Genomic DNA, 18,026 nt, shown 5'->3' with positions numbered 1-18,026 from the left:
TTGTTTTTTGTGGTGTTTATTTATTACCTGCTCTAGTTGTTCAACTTAATGTATACAGATATACTAATGGTCCAAAATGATGTGAAAATCCATGTTTTTTTCATATCCACCTTAGTCTTCCACAGACCTGGGGAAATCACTGCATTATTCACCAACTTCCTCAGAGAAGTGATTCATTTCTGTAAATTTCCCTGTCTTCAGTTCTCAAACAAACAACAACATATTACTGCATCCATGTGTTTTATTGGCATCAGAACATTCTGCAACATTCATTTGTAACAATTTTGCTGATTTACTCATTTATTCTTTCAACATATCAGAGAAGTATGAGGCCTGTTTCAAAGTGGAAATGTTAAACTAAAGGGAGTGTGATGTGTGTGTCATTGTGATTTCTGTTTCTCCCACTGTTCTGGTGTGAGGGTCTTCTGTTCAAAGGCGTGGATCTCTTTCAGCTCCTCGGCTAGACACGTATTCACCATCCTGTGAAAGCACAACACACAGCTGTGGAATGTATGCATTTACAGAAGTCAGGAAGGTTTTACATCTGGGCACACATGTTATTCTTGTGTTGGTAATGTGCATCTTTACTTTTAATTTTTGAATTAAACTTTAGCATAAATAAATATAAGTCAATATAAGAAAAATATCTAAAATACAACAAAAGGTTACCTCGGCCTGTGGGCCAATCAGAAATTATTCAATTTACAAATATGATAAGAGTCTTTAAGACATTGTGGTGGTAGAGTGCTGAATGGTTTGGATGTACTGCTGGCTTTGAATTTTGAAATTAAACATAGGTTTTTTGTTTTAAATTAGACAGACATATTTTGGCATATTTTATTTTTCCAATACAAGTTTATTTAGCATTGAACCAATAAACCCACAATCAGGGTCCTAAACATTTAAAGAAAGCAAAGTATGTTGGCCTTGATACACTGTCAGCCCTGGTTAAACACTCTTAAATTCAGGTCTCTTTGGAGCCACATTTTCTGTGTTTTATTGATTTTTTTTATGTTTATGATATGATTTCCTCAGCCAAGAAAAGGGATTTAAAAGTCTGTGACCTCATCACAGTGTAAAGTCCATGGGCCGTGCGTGAAATCTCAGACGAAGCCAGTGGGAGAAACACTACTGCATGTATTCAGTGGGCTGTATTACCATGAAGTAAACACACACGCTAGAAAACTTTGTTTGTAGTATGCGCCAGGGGAGTGATGCTCATTGGACTGAATGGGCACCATCTTTACATTTGGTATCTAGTTCTACTATTAAAGCTGCTTAAAGTGATATAATTTAATATATTATATTATTATCTATATATTATTATATTTGCACTGATTTTGTTAAATGGTGCTCAGTTAGACATAACCAGCTGTAACAGACTAGTTCATCTATCCAAACAGATACTGTGTGATGTCAAGTAGCATAGCTGTAACTACCTAATATGACAATAAAAGCATAAATAAATCTACATCGACTGGCCTGACTTATAATGTCTTTTAAACTATCCTGATACCAAATATTTGAGTACATGCTACACAGCAAACATGCCCTATGTGATAGTTACTACAGTGTGTAATACCTGTGTCTCTGTAACAGTTGTTTGCCCTCAAACTGGGATGACACCACCAGGACTTTGTAGCTGGCAGCACATCTGTTTGGCGATGTATCCTCCACATCCTGAGACAGGTAGAAGTTACAGCCAACCGTTAGCTCACTGTCATGCTGCAGACATGCTTAAATTGACTGGTTGTACTCTGAGTGACACCTCTAAAGCAACAAGAGCAGGGACTGCTGACACTCTACCTTGTTTAATTGGCCAGGGGCCTGCTTAGCACCATGGATTGTGTAGCTGAACCAAACTCCACTCAAAAAACATTCAATTTAGTGGGTTTCTATTTGTTGGCCACAATATTACTATATTATACTGTACTATACACTTCAGTCCTTAAGTTATTCACCTACTCTAAATAGGAATTACAGCTATATGAAAATTCCAGTATCTAACACACCTGCACTGCGGAGGGCAGCAGCGAGAGGAAAACTGTAGCCATGACGCACATATTGCTATAAATATGAATCATATCTAAACTTTTAGTTTAGTTATGTTATGTTCTACCATGTATGTACATAAAGAGAAGAAACGTGATGCTAACGCTCGGCAAATGTTTGAATGGAGTTTGTGTATTTCTGCTGACTACAGTGTGCTCGGGCTGTAAGGCTACATTAAGCTAAGCTAAGAGAACATGTAAAAACAAATAATAGCCAGCAACCTACCACGTGCACTGCCCCGAGCTCCTTAATGAGTTTATCCCGGATGTGATCAGCTGTTATGGCCATGTCTGCATGAACAAAAACACTGCGACGTTAGGAAATCAGATGTTACAGTCAGACACCGGCTAATTTTTAAGAATACCTATAGTATAGTCAGATAGATAGACACGCTTACACCGGAAGTACTACAGTATTCCTCAAGTTTTAAAATTCTAACTCTCAAAAATACTGTTACAGCACAGATATGGACTGAGGCTTTAATTTAGAATTTATCATTACCAAAGGTGTATATTGTACGCTGTTCTCGCTTATTTTAGTCACCGTGCCTGAAGGGGTGGTCGTCCCTCTCATAACTGACAGAAATGTCCAATTGCATTGCAGCGAAGATAATTATTATCCAATAACATGCGGTATACGTAAGAATAGGCGGGACATAATTTTTTAAAGTAGCGAATCATAATATTAGGGGTCCTTACAGAAAGACGAACTAAATATTAATAGTAATTCATGTAAACAAAAATATGTGTTCAGAATTCCCACAGTTTAAGGTGTAGAAGTATCCATTGCGTGTTAGTTATGAAGAAATATTTTTTTTAGAGTCGCAGTGAGACACATTGAGTCATTTTGAAACACATTTCATCAGGCAGAGTAGTGGGCTGCTAAGACAGACACCGTACATAATGTAAATATTTGTTGAGAGTCAGCTATGGCTGACTGTGTTTGAAATGTATGAAGTATCTGTCTACGACCAAATATTACAAGTAATATTGCCGTAAGCATGGCAGAATTACGACTGTTTAATGTACTGATATCTTCTAGTAATTTTACATTTCCTATTTTTTGTGACTGTACGCTAGTCAGCTAACGTTAGTTAGCTAATTCCATTGATGTTCTATCCAATGTTCAGTCGGCCGTTTATTAAGGAGCTTAATTACAACACTGCATATTTTCCTCTACAATGGTAGTCGAGGTAGAAAGGTTCTTTGGTGTGTACATGCTGTACTGCACCAATCCTAAATTTAAAGGCCGGATTTACATCGGCTTTACTGTGAACCCTGAGCGCAGGATCGGACAGCACAACGCTGGACGGCACAGGGGGGGAGCCAAGAGGACCAGTGGAAGAGGACCATGGTATGACCTGCTGCACTGTACTACATGATGGACATCGTATGTAACCCCATAATGTGTGTATAACTTGTGATATTCTGATTATGTTGTATGTTTTCTTCAGGGAAATGGTCCTTATTATACATGGCTTTCCCTCTGATATTGCTGCCCTGAGGGTAAGTAAGTCTACGGTTTTTAGGAGAGACTGGACAATATTTTGTAACCAAGTGCATTATGTTAAATGTGACTGTATTCCATCCAAATCCTGATGAGTCATCAGTTATTTACTTGACATTTGTGTAGGGGACAGATCAGGAACCTGACCTATAGGACCAGAGGAACCAAGCTCCTCAGACAATGTTCTAATCCCAAAAAGTCCCTGCTCTGGGTGTAGATGGCCTAGGAACTAGGGCTCAGTGGTCAAACACAGACCTTCCAGCTGCCACAAGATATGCATGTGATATGTGCAGCATCATTCACACGTCTATGAAACACCACAGGTGCTTTTTGAATCAATATCGGACAGTTTTGACAGGACGAAGTGAATGTGATAAACTAAACTTTATTAGCTGGTTCATTGTTGTTACGTTCTAAAACAGAAATAAATCACCATCAAACACTCAATGTCACTGCACACTGTCTTGCATGGAAACTCAAAAACCATCCGCAGCATCTACACGAAGCAGGTTTATTGTTACTAATGCAAAGACCAGATCATATCTTTTTTAGAATCTTAATCAGATTCTAAAGAAAATGATAAGTTTTACCTCCAGAATAAACAAATTAAACCCATTTATAGATCAGTTATTCTGCAGTCTGCATTATAAACAGTGGCTATATACAGTTTCTTGTTGCTCTCCAGACTTTAGATCAACTCACCTTAAGATGTCAGGCTGCTAAATATCTGTGTGCCTTTTAAAAATGTTTCATCCCAAGCAGATTTAGTAGTACTATGTTTTCTGTCTTTAGTAAATTCAGGTTCAGATCAGTTGGTGTCTTTTTTCTTACTCTGCTCATTTGCCATATACAATAGAAGTCAATTTATACCAATATTTACACTTACATTGGTCTAAGCCAGTTACAGGTGCAACCACGATTCCCTAAAAGTTGGGATACTGTGTAAAACATAACTAAAAACACAGTGCAATCATTTTCAAACAAACTGGGTCTACTGACAATGGTCTTACAATGTGTTCCCAAGCCCATGTTGCAATAAGAAGGAGTAGTATAACGTCTAATTAAGATAATCCTCCTTGGGAAAATTTACACTTAAAATTTTTCAGCTCTAAAGCTATATTTAGCCAGACATGTAGCACTCAATTTTTCATGCATGACCAAATAACTTCTAGATTTGATAGAACTACTTTTATACTACACAGAACCACAGTTTGGTTGCAATAAAGTGATAGTGGAGATATGAATTTAAGAAAATTAAAACATTTTTTTTGTTTGGTAAAAAATGTTTTATTGATATTGATTATTTTAAACATTCAGCAACAACTATTTGAATGAATACATGTTGCCAAGTATCCTCAGGGTTACTTGGATTTTCAGGACAAATTTCAACCCAATCCACTGAAAAATATGCAGTTGGTGAGGCTCAGAAACACATACGAAGATGCATGGAGTGGCCCTTTACCAAGTTATCACATTCTGTTTTATGTTTTACGTAGCATCCCAACTTCTTTGGACTCTGGGTTGTACGAAAAGGCTCGTCAGTCATTAGTACCTGATGTTTCTAGTATGCGCTGAACTAAAAAATAATTCCCTCTATCCTCATTGTATTTGTCAGTTTGAGTGGGCGTGGCAGCACCCTCACTCCTCCAGGCGTCTCTCCCACATCACTCGGCGCTCCCGGAAAGAGTCGAGCCTGCAGTTCCACTGGCGTGTCGTCTCCAACATGCTGCGGGTGGCACCGTGGACCAGGCTGCCGCTGACGGCCCGCTGGCTCAAACAGGAGTACAGGATGGACTTTGAGCCCAGTCTGCAGCCTCCGCTGCACATCCCCATTGCTTTTGGAAGTGTGAGAGCCAAGAAGAAGCTGCCACTGCAGTCTGCAGGAGAGGAGGAGGAGAAATCCAGGTGTTTTCTCTGTAAAGGGCTGGTCAAGGTACAATCTCTTTAATCTTCAATCAGGATTTTCTTTGAAAGATTTGGATAAACTGTTAAAGTTCATCATTTGGGAAATACTCCTAACCTGCACATAAACACCTGCTGGAACTATCTGTAGATGAATGACAGAGTATCCATACACACATTACTTCTGTGCAGTATCTCTGGCTTTAGCTCTGGTTGCCAGTTAGTGAGCACAGATTTTAGTTTTCACTGTGACAGCAAGATTCCAGGAGGCTGCACACAGTCACTGCACCTGACTCTTGATCTTTAAGCCGCAGTTCCAACATGTAAAATCATAAAAATCTTCTAAAATCATAAACTGATGTTTTTATGGTTTTTTTTTGTGAACAGCTATACACGCAAACACATTAGATATGACATGTTAATAAGTCAGATTCAAGTTTTGCTGCTGTTGTTGTTGATACAATTGTGCATTATTCAGACAGTAAGCTGTGCCTACACAGGCGGGTTCACACCGTTCATACACTCTGATTTTATGATTTATGAAGCTGCTTTCAGTTATTTTAAACATTTCTATGAACGCAGTCATGTACTGTAACAAATAACGTAGCACATTTTATCAACAAAACTAAAAGCTGGAGAGCAAAGTCTCCAGAGAAAACAGAATCAAACTTTTATCTTCTGGAATACATCTGTTTAGACAGGATGTCAGGATTTATCAGGACAGCTGCTTCACTATTTTACTGTATGAATCTGGACTGTGTGTAAGCTTTAGATGTGTAGAAGAACACAGAACATAAATTAACAGCACACTGACAGAGAGATGCAGCAGGGCTCCTCCTCGTCAGTTTAATATCAGTGTATTTTTTAATATGTGCCTGGTACACCTGGCTTTTAAAGGGAATGGGAGATGACACTCGGATTGGTTTAATTTATGTTCTGCCCAAAACACACCCATGACTAATTCAGAGTCTAAATACAACCTCTTTGCACTGTGTGCTGCACTTTGCGCCCAGATTATCCACAGTTTAAGTAGCAAAATGGACTTGGACACGCCCTAAATGCACTAGTGCATTGTGCTTTAGACCATGTGTTATAGACTGTCTAAATAGGGCCCCCCTGTGTTTCTTAAATACTGACTTCTGCTCAGAGCACAAATCAAAGCACATTAACTACTGCTAGCATGCCTACATGTGTCTTGTTAACACCTTAACAACTAGTAGATGCCATCATGCTGAAAATTTACTCAAAATGTTGCACCATAACATGCTAATCTTTGCTGATACTTAATTTGTCTAATTTAGCTTGTTAACGCTGATGCTATGTGAACAATGGCATGTTAATATGCATACACAAAAACTGTAAAAAAAAACAAAACAAAAAAAAAAAAAAACATTTTACATACATTTTATTTGCTTTTGAGTCACAAATGAGAAGTCCTGCAATCTCTATCTTTCACCTTGATCGATCTCTTCCAAACAGGCTTTCATAGAAGGTTTATAAAAGAGTTAAAATATGTTCCGTAATCTAGAAAAAGAATTTTTATTTGTGAAGTATCAAATAAGTTTTATTATAACAATTTCAGTATCATCCAACCTTAATCACGACAAACGTTTTAGTTAGTTGCGGGCAGTAAGGTAAACTGACAGTCCTTACACCTTTGTCTCTTCTTTTCCTCAGGGGTCGGAAAAGCTGAGCTGTTTCCACGTCTCGTGCGGAATGAGCAGTCATGTGATCTGCCTCGCCAAACATTTCCTGAAGTCAGAGCCGTCCCACCTCCTGCCAGTGGAGGGTGAATGTCCGGCCTGTCGTCGCTCTGTGCTGTGGGGGAGTCTCGTCCGCCACAAACATGGCTGCTTCGGAGACCTGGAGGAGAACACACCGTCTGCATCCCAAGTAAGTTATTGGACATTGAAGCTGTCTGTGTCTGTGTGCTAAATATTTCATACTTTATACACATTGAAATTTAAAAAGGGCGTTTAGGAAATCAAACCAAAGAATTGATAAATTAAAGATGACTGTAGCTTATGCTTTACTATTTTTTTTCCTCTGGATTCCCACAGAGCCACTGGGCAGATGAACTGCAGATATGAGGGAGTGAGACCTGCAAAAACAAACTTCTGTTTTCTTCTTCATAACATTGTCAGCTGCTCTGTAGATAATGTGTTGGGACATCTGCCTTTTCAGACTGAACAGGACTTTACAGGAACTTTATAAAATGTGTCCCACATGACTGTGTACGCATCTCTCCTGGATGTTCCGTTTTTTATAATTCTGATCATGAAGTATCATTTTTAACCATGTCTGCTTGAATATATGTGTTTAATGTATTAAATATTTGGGAAGAAAAACAGTTTTTAATGTTTTTGTGCCTAATAAAAGATTGTTTGTTTTATATTGTACATGAAGCATTTCTGTCACAGTTATACAGTAGCAACAGCTGAAACAAACATTCAAATTGAATCCACATCCGTAAACTGAAGCTGTTTTTTTAATATGATTATAATGAATATAATTATAATAAATACACATGTGGTAGGCAGAAGCACAGGTATAACTAATGATATTAACTGGCTGCATCCCAGTTCAGTGTTCCACTTCCATAGTTCTGGTATTGTGCATGTTGGTTTTCATGCATGTGTTGTAGGATTGCTTGTCGTTATGTTTTCTGTAGGTCTTGTTGGCAGCAGCATCTTATCACGTTTTTCCAGATAATGACCATTTTGAAGTTCACTTATTTCTTAGGTAATGACAGCAGACAAAGTATCAATTGTAAGATTTTCTTTATTTTTATTATCTCGCCTGGCTATGTCTGTGTAGTTATTATGTGATAACACTTTATAATAACCATCATTAATAAATGGTGAATTTATAGTTCCTCAACGTTCCTTAATATTTATGTGACTGTTTATTAAGCAATTGTAAAGGTTTCTAAACATCATTTGTAACTTTACAATGTCCATCGGATCAATGTTTAAAGATGAACTACACAGTATTTATTAACCATTTACAAAGTATTATGAAAAACAGTCAAAATTGTTAAAACAATGTTAAGAATGAATTAACTAAAGTTTAAGCCATGGCGCAAGGAGTGTCTGTTTTACGTGCACAGAAAACATAGACGCTCTGATTGTGCCTAATTACAACAAATGCATATCAGTCAATAAAATCAATCAATCAATCAAACAATCAATCGATAATCATCATTAACCCTTTTAGATACTGCACTTGTCACATCAAGTGCAGACATGACTGGGATTGATTAGCCACAAAAAAGGCAATGTGGCTTTAAAATAATATTGTAATATTTTTTGGTTATCATGTGATGCATAATGTTTATCTTGATATTTTGAAATCGCTTCTAACGTACTTCATAAACACTGGAACAGGGAGACTAAATCAAATATCACAGTATTTTTGACCAAATACCTCAATATCAATATTGTGACAATATTGGTGGGATGACTATTGGTACTTTCACAAATCATTCACACACACACACACACACACACACATATTTGAAAAATAATCATGTGTGGTTGTGTTGTTTTACTGTCTCTTTCACACACAAAAAATAAGGACAATTACAAAAATTTACATTTGTCATCTTTTTATTATCAGTCTGTGTTAGTCGCAGTGACAAAGGGAACAACAGTAAAGCATTATTTAGGTTATAATAATCATAAAGTAACCAACAATCTGAACAGAAATAATTTCAGAAAAGCATTAATGTGCATCATTTAGTGATTATACTGATGTCATAAGAGGTAAAATTCAGTCTATTTATCTTCTCAATACAGTTGTATCAATAACCCTCTGTGATGTTTCTAAGCACATGTTAAAGCATGACTGTGCACCTCTGAACAAAAGCATTAAAACTCTTAATCAACTCATCAAAATATATCATAATATGCTAAGAATGAGGACATTGTAACTAATGCTTAAGTACTTTCTTAACACTGCATTTATTTTTATTTTTTTTACCACTTGAGTACAGTCGACCAAGCTGTTAATACAAAATTGGCATACTGTCACATTATTCTGTTTTTAGAGAAATGTGTTAGCAAGCATTAGCATATACACATACAAGCAGACAGAGACCTACAGAAAACAATTAGAGCCACGCGTGAAAAATGATTTGAATTCGGAAATTAAAGTCCAAATTCTGAGAAAAAAACATCCCAGTTCTGACTTTAAATTCAGATTTCAAATTAATTTTCACATGTGACTCTAATCGTCTTCTGTAGAGACAAACATTAGCATTCAGTCAAGTTTCTATTAGTTCAATCATAACCCCCCTTTAGCTCTGTTTTGGTCTGAATCAAGTCTGGCTTGGTTAAATGCTCCACTATGTTCACCAGCTAGTCTCTAATTCCATCTGTCTGCTGTTTTGGCTGAGAAAACAATGGCTAATAGGAGATTGATAAGAATGCAGTTTCTGGGCAGGAGAACCAAAACAAGGAGCTAAAAGAAGCTAAAAACATCTATAGTGGAGAGAACTGTACAGTTCACCCATTTCACATTACACACTTGTTATTTGATCTACTGTTCATATAAAAAATAATGATTAGTGCAGCTTTAACTCTGTGTAGCACTGGTATGTAGCAGTACATCTCTCTTCCACTTTCATCCACTTTGTCTCCTCACTGTTGGATAGGGGGGGCTTGGACAGTGATCACCGGCTGAGAGGGACAGAAAAAGAGGAAAAGAAAAAAATTAGGCCATGGAATGGTTGACTGCTACAATGAAAGTTACTGTAGAATCGTTTCTTTGTAGTGATAGTGATAAGTGATGGTCACTTTTGTAAGGCCTACTGAAACACTGTCTAGGGTCCAGACTCTGGCAGACTCTGCTCGAAAGAATCAACCGTCCTCTTCAGTCATCTTTATTTTTCTTGTGTGGTTGCTTTATATTTAGGCATTAGTAGTGAGCCCTTTTATACAGAGGTTCTCAATGATGGAACGAGACTTGGTTGCTAGATTTGTGACACAACTAGAAAATATTTGCAGCCGTGTTGCTCAGTACTCACCATTTTGGGAGCTGGCGCGCAGCAGTTGGCCACCTTGCAGCAGTAGGCAGCCAGAGTGGCAGAGATGGCCAACAGAGCAACATGAATGACCACACACTCAGCATAAAAGTGGGACTGGGTGCTCTGCAAGTGAGGAGAAAGCTTTGCAGAATTTATGTTTGGATTGAAGAAAGATGACGATAGAAAAAGAAAAATGAATGACAGGGCTGCAGAGATGTGACGTGTTTTGAGTGTGAGATTACACTGAACTGAAACTGCCAAGTGCTCCTACTGCTTACACTAAACTGACTTTAACTTTCACATATCAGTTAAATGTAATTTGGCAACTGCTTCCATCTGTTACTCTTCAACTCACTCTTCAACTGCTTTCATCTTGCACTCTCTAAATGAGAGTTCAGCAGCTTTCAGTGCTCACAATATCTCTGACAGTTCATTTATACATTTGAAATATTTACAATAAGGAATTAAAGGATAATTCTGTTTTGTAACAATTTGGATTTTCTTTTTATACATTGGCCACCCTCTTATTTCTAAATAGAATAATATACCTCCGCCAATACCCAACAGTCTCCTTTAATTAAAACAATATAAAATAAAATGCATTTAAATCCACTAGATCTGGATTTTTATTTGGATCCTCATCGAATTGTACTCACTCATAGATATCAGTGACCTAGACCATCAAGATCCATGTATTATTCCCTGAGAAATGAACAAAAATATCAAAAAATGCCCTTTCTGACAATGTTCAAGAAAGGAAGTGAAAATTCCTCGATCCATCCCTTTATCTGGATCTGCACCAAAATTTAATGGGGCCTATTCTTGGTCGAGACCCACCCACAATCCAAGTTTCATTGAAATCAGTTTTGTGTAATCCTGCTGACAAACCAACCAACAAAACAAGCAAATCAAATTAAATGTTGTGAAAACATAACCTTCTTGGTTGTAGTAAAAATGTGAGATGTGAAATACTATATACAGCTGTAGTGCGTAGTATAATCAAAACCTACTTAACGCTGCTGTAAGTGAAAAATATTTATTAAATTAATTGTTAAATAGCTCTGTTGTTTGGTCAGTAACTCATGTCTCTCCTCCTCCCACCGCTCATGCAGTAAAAGAGAATAGAGATTTTCTGGCCATCTTGTCCAATCAAGACAGAGAACTACATAAAGAGGCGGACCTGTCTGCTTGGTGACCAAACAGAGAGCACGATCCTCCTGTTCTGGTACCCACACCGGCAATGTGGGAACAGGGAAAGCTATCGATTCCAGCTCTCCTGGTGACAGTTTATACTGCCAAACAGGCCAAGGGATGAAAAACACTTGAAGAAAGGAAAGAAACAAAGAGAGCTGCCTCGATACAAAGAAAGGAGTCTTGCAAGTGTGCTGACGTACGTAATTGTTTTGCCAAGACCCTTAGGAAGCTCTGTATTAATATATGTAATGATCACAACAATGCAAAAATGATCACTTAAGACTGTTTTGAATGTATGGTCTTTAAAAAGGTTTGTAATACAGTGTGTTATAACACTAACACTAAACAACAATATCATTTCATTATATATCATCTCCAAAACATGACAGTATGACAGTACATGGTAGCATTGTTAACTCACCTCAATACTATGACAGGTTTCACCATAATGTAACGTGAAGTTGTCGTAGTAGTAATGCCAGCAGAAAGAGGGCAGGTCCTCCATTTTAACTAGAGATAAGATAATGTTGAACAAGGAGGCGACACAGGCCAGAATCTGCATCGCCAAACAGGCCCTCAGCTGACAGACACAGAGGAACACAGGAGATATAACTTTAAAAAAATGTAACTTGTCTTGCTTGGTTCTATAAGACATTTACAGACTGGACAAATGAAGAGCAAAAGGTTTTTGTTACAATGTGTTGATAATCAAACGCACAATATGTCATTTCTGCCATCAGGGGTCTCGTCTCGTCTCGTCACGTCACGTCACGTGTTACGACACATTACAGTGTGTTACCTTACGTTTAGTCTCATAATGTTTTGGGTTTTGGGTTCGAACATTGTTGGGAACATTTTGGATGTACACAACTCTAGTTGTTTTTAGACATTTTAATGCACGAATGTGGCATATGTATGTGTTATACCTTGAAATCATAATTATCAGTTGTACTTCGTAAATTCACAACTATTTGGAACTGTCACTGCTGGACTAAATTGTTAGGGAAGCTTTGGCACACACATGCAGCTCAGCCTCACTCTCATCTAATTTAGAATCAGAATCAGAAATACTTTATTTCCCCTGGGGGATAATAAAGTATTTCTGATTCTGATTCTGATCTACAGCTATAAAGTCATTGTCTTGTGTGTATTTAGCCTCTCTTCCCCATTCCCTTACCAAATGTTCCTTTCTGATCCTGACAGCCATGCAGCTTGCAACCAGTTAAAGGAACAACATGGCTGAATCTTGCCACATATGACAGGGTCAGTGGACTTGTGTAACAACTAGCTCCATTCAGCCTTGGCCAGTGACTCGTCTTACAGGAAGTGGTAGAGACTGAGAGCAGTTCTTCTTTTTGTGGAATGGAGAGTACAATTGTGCAATAGTCTTAATTTCTCATGCCAGCAGTTTTTGTAACGTCTACTAGTTTCTGCCTGTATCTGTATTTTGTCGTTGTTATTGTACATCTCTCATGTACATTTCCTCTCCAGTCAGGTCACTCACCGTTGGCAGATGGAGGTTCTGTGCTGCGACAGCCACACTCCCAGCTATTACCACCTATGAAGAGAACACAGATCAGACAACCTGGACATCAGGGCTGTGTGTGGAAATTCACCAGTTTACAGCACAGTCACAAACCCGGAAAGAAAATAGTTCCTACATGAAACTGCTCACAACAAGGTCTGTCTAATCTTCACCCGGGTCATGATTTCTGTAAAGAGACATTGCTGCAGAGTTTTTCAAATGTATTTTATCGGTGCTTTGAGCACCACAAGCTGAATGCCATCTAGTCCCATTGTATGGAGGGAAGACAGACATCTTCCAAAACAAAACAATCTCAATGGATACATAGCACTACATCTGAGAGGAAAAATATGTATATTGGATTTTGGTGTGAACTGCCCCCTTTAAGTAAAAATGGTACAAACATCTCACATAACATGTCACAATTATACTCACAATAAGACTTAGCAAGAATACATGAGAGAGACATAAGACATAAGAACTCAAAAGCAGCCCTGGTTTACATTATGTTATCACCTCTCAAATGAATCAGGATGGATGATGGAATCAGTGAAACTTACTTTCAAACTTATATCTTTTTTTCAAACGTACACTGACAAATAAAAGCAAAAAATGTGCAGCTCTCTGAATCAATAGCATGTATTTTAGGAGCCAAACAAGTCCAATAAATAGCTGCTCCATTTCTTGAGCCCATTGCCAGGTGTGACACATTCTTTTAAAAGCTGTGATCAAAAAAAGAAATAAAAATGCAATCTTGGTGAAAATGTGCAGAGAGTGGACAGTGAGCACTGAAGTTCCATGTAAGCACCCTGTTCACACATATGGAGGGTATGCACTGTATGTAACAGTCGTATCAGGGTTCTCTGGGCTGCAGCTTGGAGATGACGTCTTTATAAATAGAATCCCATGTTACAAACTGGAAGTGTGCAGTTTCAAAGATGTGAGCTTTTACCATTGAGATAGGGCCTGAAAATATGGTGCCACTGGGTGCATTGTGGGTATTGTAGGATGCAGTGTTTTTGGAGTTTGACCCACACAGACTAATGGTGCGTTCAATGTACCTTGGAAGTCGGAGCTAGGAATGATGTCATTCCTGAGTTGACTGCATTCCAGTTCATTAATTAATGAAATTAATTAATTCCTGCCTGTGGCCATCAAATTGTTCAACTCCTCGCTCTGAGTGTCAGACACTCTGAGTCATTAGGAGGGCTCTGGATGCTTTGTTTCTCTCTAATGTGCAATAATTAAGACAATGTGCAATAACCCATATATTTTCAACTGTAGCATTATTTATTACACTGTATATATGGATATATTCTAGTAGAATGTACATTTCTTGTATTTTTGTTTCTTTTTTTGTTGTTCTTGCTTATATATAGCTTATATTAGTATTATGATTATTATTATGATTATTATTAGAATTTTATTATTCTTATTATTTTTCTGCATATTTCTGGACTTTGAATGGGAGCAGCTGCAATGCAAGCAATTTCCCCTCGGGGATCAATAAAGTATTTCTGATTCTGATTCTGATTAAGTTGGAATACCTGTTCTAGCCAGGTTAGCCTTATTTATTCATCACTGTTAGCACTACCAGCTGATAACAATGCATTATGTTGCATTTTGTGCATACAAACACCAAAGCATCATGTCCACAGTTGGACAGTAATGTGTGTAAGACTGATTTAATGAGACACCAATAAAACAGAAGCACTAATAACCATTATATGAACTGTATATTATAAAGCTCTCACAGTTGTAAGCAGGGCAGCCATCTTGAATTTTGTGGTTGGGGTTGGTGAAGTGCGTCCGACTCTCCGAGTCGGAAATGTGACTTAAGTTTGAGCTCCAAATGAAATTGCTTAATGAGAACTCGGAAATTCCAAATTCCCAGTTCAACTGGAACACACCATAAGGCTCAATGCTGGGGGTGCAACACTGAAATACATCAAAATATGGGATTGTAATGCACAAATCAGCAATAACCATGTTACATGTTTCCACTGTGCCTCTGAAAAACCTCGAGCAACAGTTTGCCTCTTTCCCAACATGAGTAGGGTCAAGGGGTGTATTAGGATTGGGCCTAAATGTCAGCCTCTGCTGATTTGAGTTTAGACTTTTTATTTTCAAGCTGTCTCACAACTTACTGTCAGTGCTAAATCACTGGAGTGCCCCTTTAAAAACCTGACAATCACACTAATTTATCACATGATGGAAAAAATCATTTACTTATTGATTTGAAACATTGCCTGCAGTGACCGAATGTAATCAGCTATTATAGCGAAAACTACCTCAGTATAACACCATTTATGGTCTCATATATATTTTCAAAACACCGAACCCTAAAGTGCTCAAACTTTTCCCTTTGAGGGCCAAAACTGAAACTTAGTGGACCGCAGGCCAGGAAGCACCAACTGTACAGCCATGTTAAGATGTGCAACAGTGTCGTCCAGAGGCAGGTGGGTAGAAAAAGTCTGGTGATGCATTTTCTACATCTGGTCTTTTCCCTCCTGTGTTTCAGACTTAAGAACAGCTCCCTGAATTGCTGACTCCCTGCACAAATTGTCACTCAAAAATTAAGGATGAGTATCTGACCGAGACACAATAATACAGCAACAGTGATTCATATGATAATGATCAAACCTTATGGTGAGCCCAGGCTCTGAACTCAGGTATATTATTTGAGGTGTGTGTCCATGTGCTTACCAGGAGAGTCGAAATGAAGTAAGGTATGTCACTGCCCACATAGCTCAGGTCTTTGGCCAGAAGCACGGCCACACACAGAATCTGATAGGCACTCAGGGCAATCTGAGTGATCTGAGAGCAGAGGGAATACTTCATATTAACACCTCACACACACACACACACACACACACACACACACACACACACACACACACACACACACACACACACACACACACACACACAGAGTCTGTACCCCCAGAGCTTTGGGCTCAGCCTCCAGGTACTTCTGTTTCCTGTGGACGTTCCTCTGGAAGGTAACTTGGACCAGAGGGCTCTGAGTCGGGCTCATGTCTTCCTCCACAACTGCTGCTTCATCTGCAACAGTCAAATTCTACTCTTAGCCTTTATATCAACACTACAGTTTACTGTACGGTGGGAAAGAGAAGTGCTTGCATTGCATGTGCAGCGGAAGTCCTTGTGCGTATCTCCAGAGGAACACAACATCTGGATTTCATCACTCTGGACAAACAACAGGAATCTTCATGCGCAGCTTTAGCACTGTTAACAGAGATATGCAGTAATGTTTCAGTCTTTTTTACCTGCCATGGTCACGATCAGTGCGCTCTCACTTCTCCAACAGATGTCTTCCCTCTTTTAAACGTCTTTCTGGATGTCAGGCTGCAGATCGGAAGTTTTGCAACAACTCTGTGTCTGTGGGGATCGAGTCCCGCCCTGCCACTGCAACATGACTCCTGCTGCACAGTTCCTCTATCAGCTGGTTGAAACGGGCTTCACGATTGGCTGCTCGCTGCCTGATTAACTGCAGCTCGTTGTCTACCAAAGTCTTGTACCATTTGCAGCTGATAACATATTTAAACCTGAAACCTGTAGTCTTGTTTGAGCCAAGCAGCTGTAGCATGGCTGCAATTAGTTCAACGTGTATGAGGAATTGTGCAAAGGTCTGGATGTAAGCTGTGCAAGGAAAAGCTTACATCAAAGATTTGGTCAGGGGAGCAAATATTTGTTTTGGGCAGCCAGATTTGGGCCACAGGCAGCTGACTGTCAGCCAAAGGTCCAGCAGTCCTCTCATGCCATCACAACAAGAGCTCCTGGTGCAGTGTCATTTACAGCTGCAACATGAATCCTCCTCAGGAATTGCTCTTGAGAGATTTTCAGGTGTTTGTCACCTTCAAACTTGACATCTGATTTGAAGATTTTCCTTACCAGTTATAAGCCTTTATCTGAGCTTTAGAAGAATGATCCAAGCTCTCAGTTTTTATAATGGGACATCACTTGTCTTTACAAAGTGTGCTTAAAACATGGAATAATATAATAAAGTTTAAGTGAATGTGTGAGCTTGTGAAAAGAGTAAGTGAAAGACGCAGTAGGCCTTTCTCACTGTCATGCTTCCACAGGTCAAATGCAAGAAGATCTAGGTTGATGAAAATGTTGAGACGTTTGTATAGTGATGGTTGTTGGTGATGTATGTAGCATGGAAGCAGTAAGTGCAATATGACTGCGAAAAAGAAAAATAATGTCATTGTTTTATTTACAGCAGATTATTTTTTTTAAATCTTTAAAAAAAATTAAAATATTTTTTTTTTAAGTGGCCCATCTTCCATTGTTATCATACTTGAAATATGCTATGAACTAATTAGGAACTTAGAAAAATTGAAAGAAAACAATTCAGATCAGACTTAGAAAACTCTCAGGGCTTCTGTAAAGTACCATATTGAATCTTAACAATACTACACACTAGGTACTTGATGATGGCCTGTGGTCCACCAATAAGTTTCAGTTTTTGGACCTCCAAAGGAAGAAGTCTGGGGATCCCTGATATAAGATATCATGGTATCAACTATGGAAACTACAATATAATATTTTGTATTGTATGTAAACCATTAATCTACAAACTCATAGTGAACGTAGCTGTAACTGACACATGATGATTTCTCACCTAAATGTAATGATGTGTAGAGTAAGTATCAAGTTGGTCAAATGGAAATACTGATATAATTATTAAAATTATATAAATTAGCTTGGCCTCTACGCTCACACACAGTACATCTGCCACTGCTTCAGCAACTGTCAATGTTTCTCTGTGCTTTTCCCTCACAAATAAACTAATAATAA

At 38.3% G+C, this 18,026-nt stretch overlaps 3 protein-coding genes across 4 annotated transcripts; 1 reads left to right on the top strand and 2 right to left on the bottom strand.

Annotated features, from left to right (window-relative positions):
- Positions 1 to 223: 223 nt before the first annotated feature.
- LOC141003758 (bolA-like protein 2) lies at positions 224 to 2,629 on the bottom strand. 2 transcript variants are annotated; one of them, XM_073475199.1, is made up of 4 exons: positions 2,554 to 2,629; positions 2,278 to 2,342; positions 1,583 to 1,680; positions 224 to 480 (listed from the first exon to the last, which is right to left on the bottom strand). In XM_073475199.1, exons 2-4 carry the CDS (start codon positions 2,338 to 2,340, stop codon positions 381 to 383), a joined length of 261 nt encoding a protein of 86 aa, XP_073331300.1. In that variant the 5' UTR covers positions 2,341 to 2,342; positions 2,554 to 2,629; the 3' UTR covers positions 224 to 380. The 2 variants fall into 2 exon arrangements, with proteins under 2 accessions (XP_073331300.1, XP_073331301.1); XM_073475200.1 differs by lacking the exon at positions 2,554 to 2,629 and adding an exon at positions 2,450 to 2,551.
- A 396-nt stretch (positions 2,630 to 3,025) lies between these two features.
- Positions 3,026 to 7,859, top strand: slx1b (SLX1 homolog B, structure-specific endonuclease subunit). The gene is made up of 5 exons (XM_073475127.1): positions 3,026 to 3,405; positions 3,506 to 3,557; positions 5,174 to 5,491; positions 7,138 to 7,353; positions 7,521 to 7,859. Exons 1-5 carry the CDS (start codon positions 3,233 to 3,235, stop codon positions 7,548 to 7,550), a joined length of 789 nt encoding a protein of 262 aa, XP_073331228.1. The 5' UTR covers positions 3,026 to 3,232; the 3' UTR covers positions 7,551 to 7,859.
- A 1,191-nt stretch (positions 7,860 to 9,050) lies between these two features.
- Positions 9,051 to 16,600, bottom strand: LOC141003448 (uncharacterized). The gene is made up of 7 exons (XM_073474791.1): positions 16,493 to 16,600; positions 16,147 to 16,268; positions 15,912 to 16,022; positions 13,185 to 13,238; positions 12,102 to 12,260; positions 10,487 to 10,609; positions 9,051 to 10,139 (listed from the first exon to the last, which is right to left on the bottom strand). Exons 1-7 carry the CDS (start codon positions 16,497 to 16,499, stop codon positions 10,101 to 10,103), a joined length of 615 nt encoding a protein of 204 aa, XP_073330892.1. The 5' UTR covers positions 16,500 to 16,600; the 3' UTR covers positions 9,051 to 10,100.
- Between the last annotated feature and the right edge of the window lie 1,426 nt (positions 16,601 to 18,026).

This window comes from Pagrus major, chromosome 10 (assembly GCF_040436345.1).
Source record: "Pagrus major chromosome 10, Pma_NU_1.0".
Lineage (NCBI taxonomy): Eukaryota > Metazoa > Chordata > Actinopteri > Spariformes > Sparidae > Pagrus > Pagrus major.
This window is presented reverse-complemented; position numbering and strand designations above follow the sequence as displayed.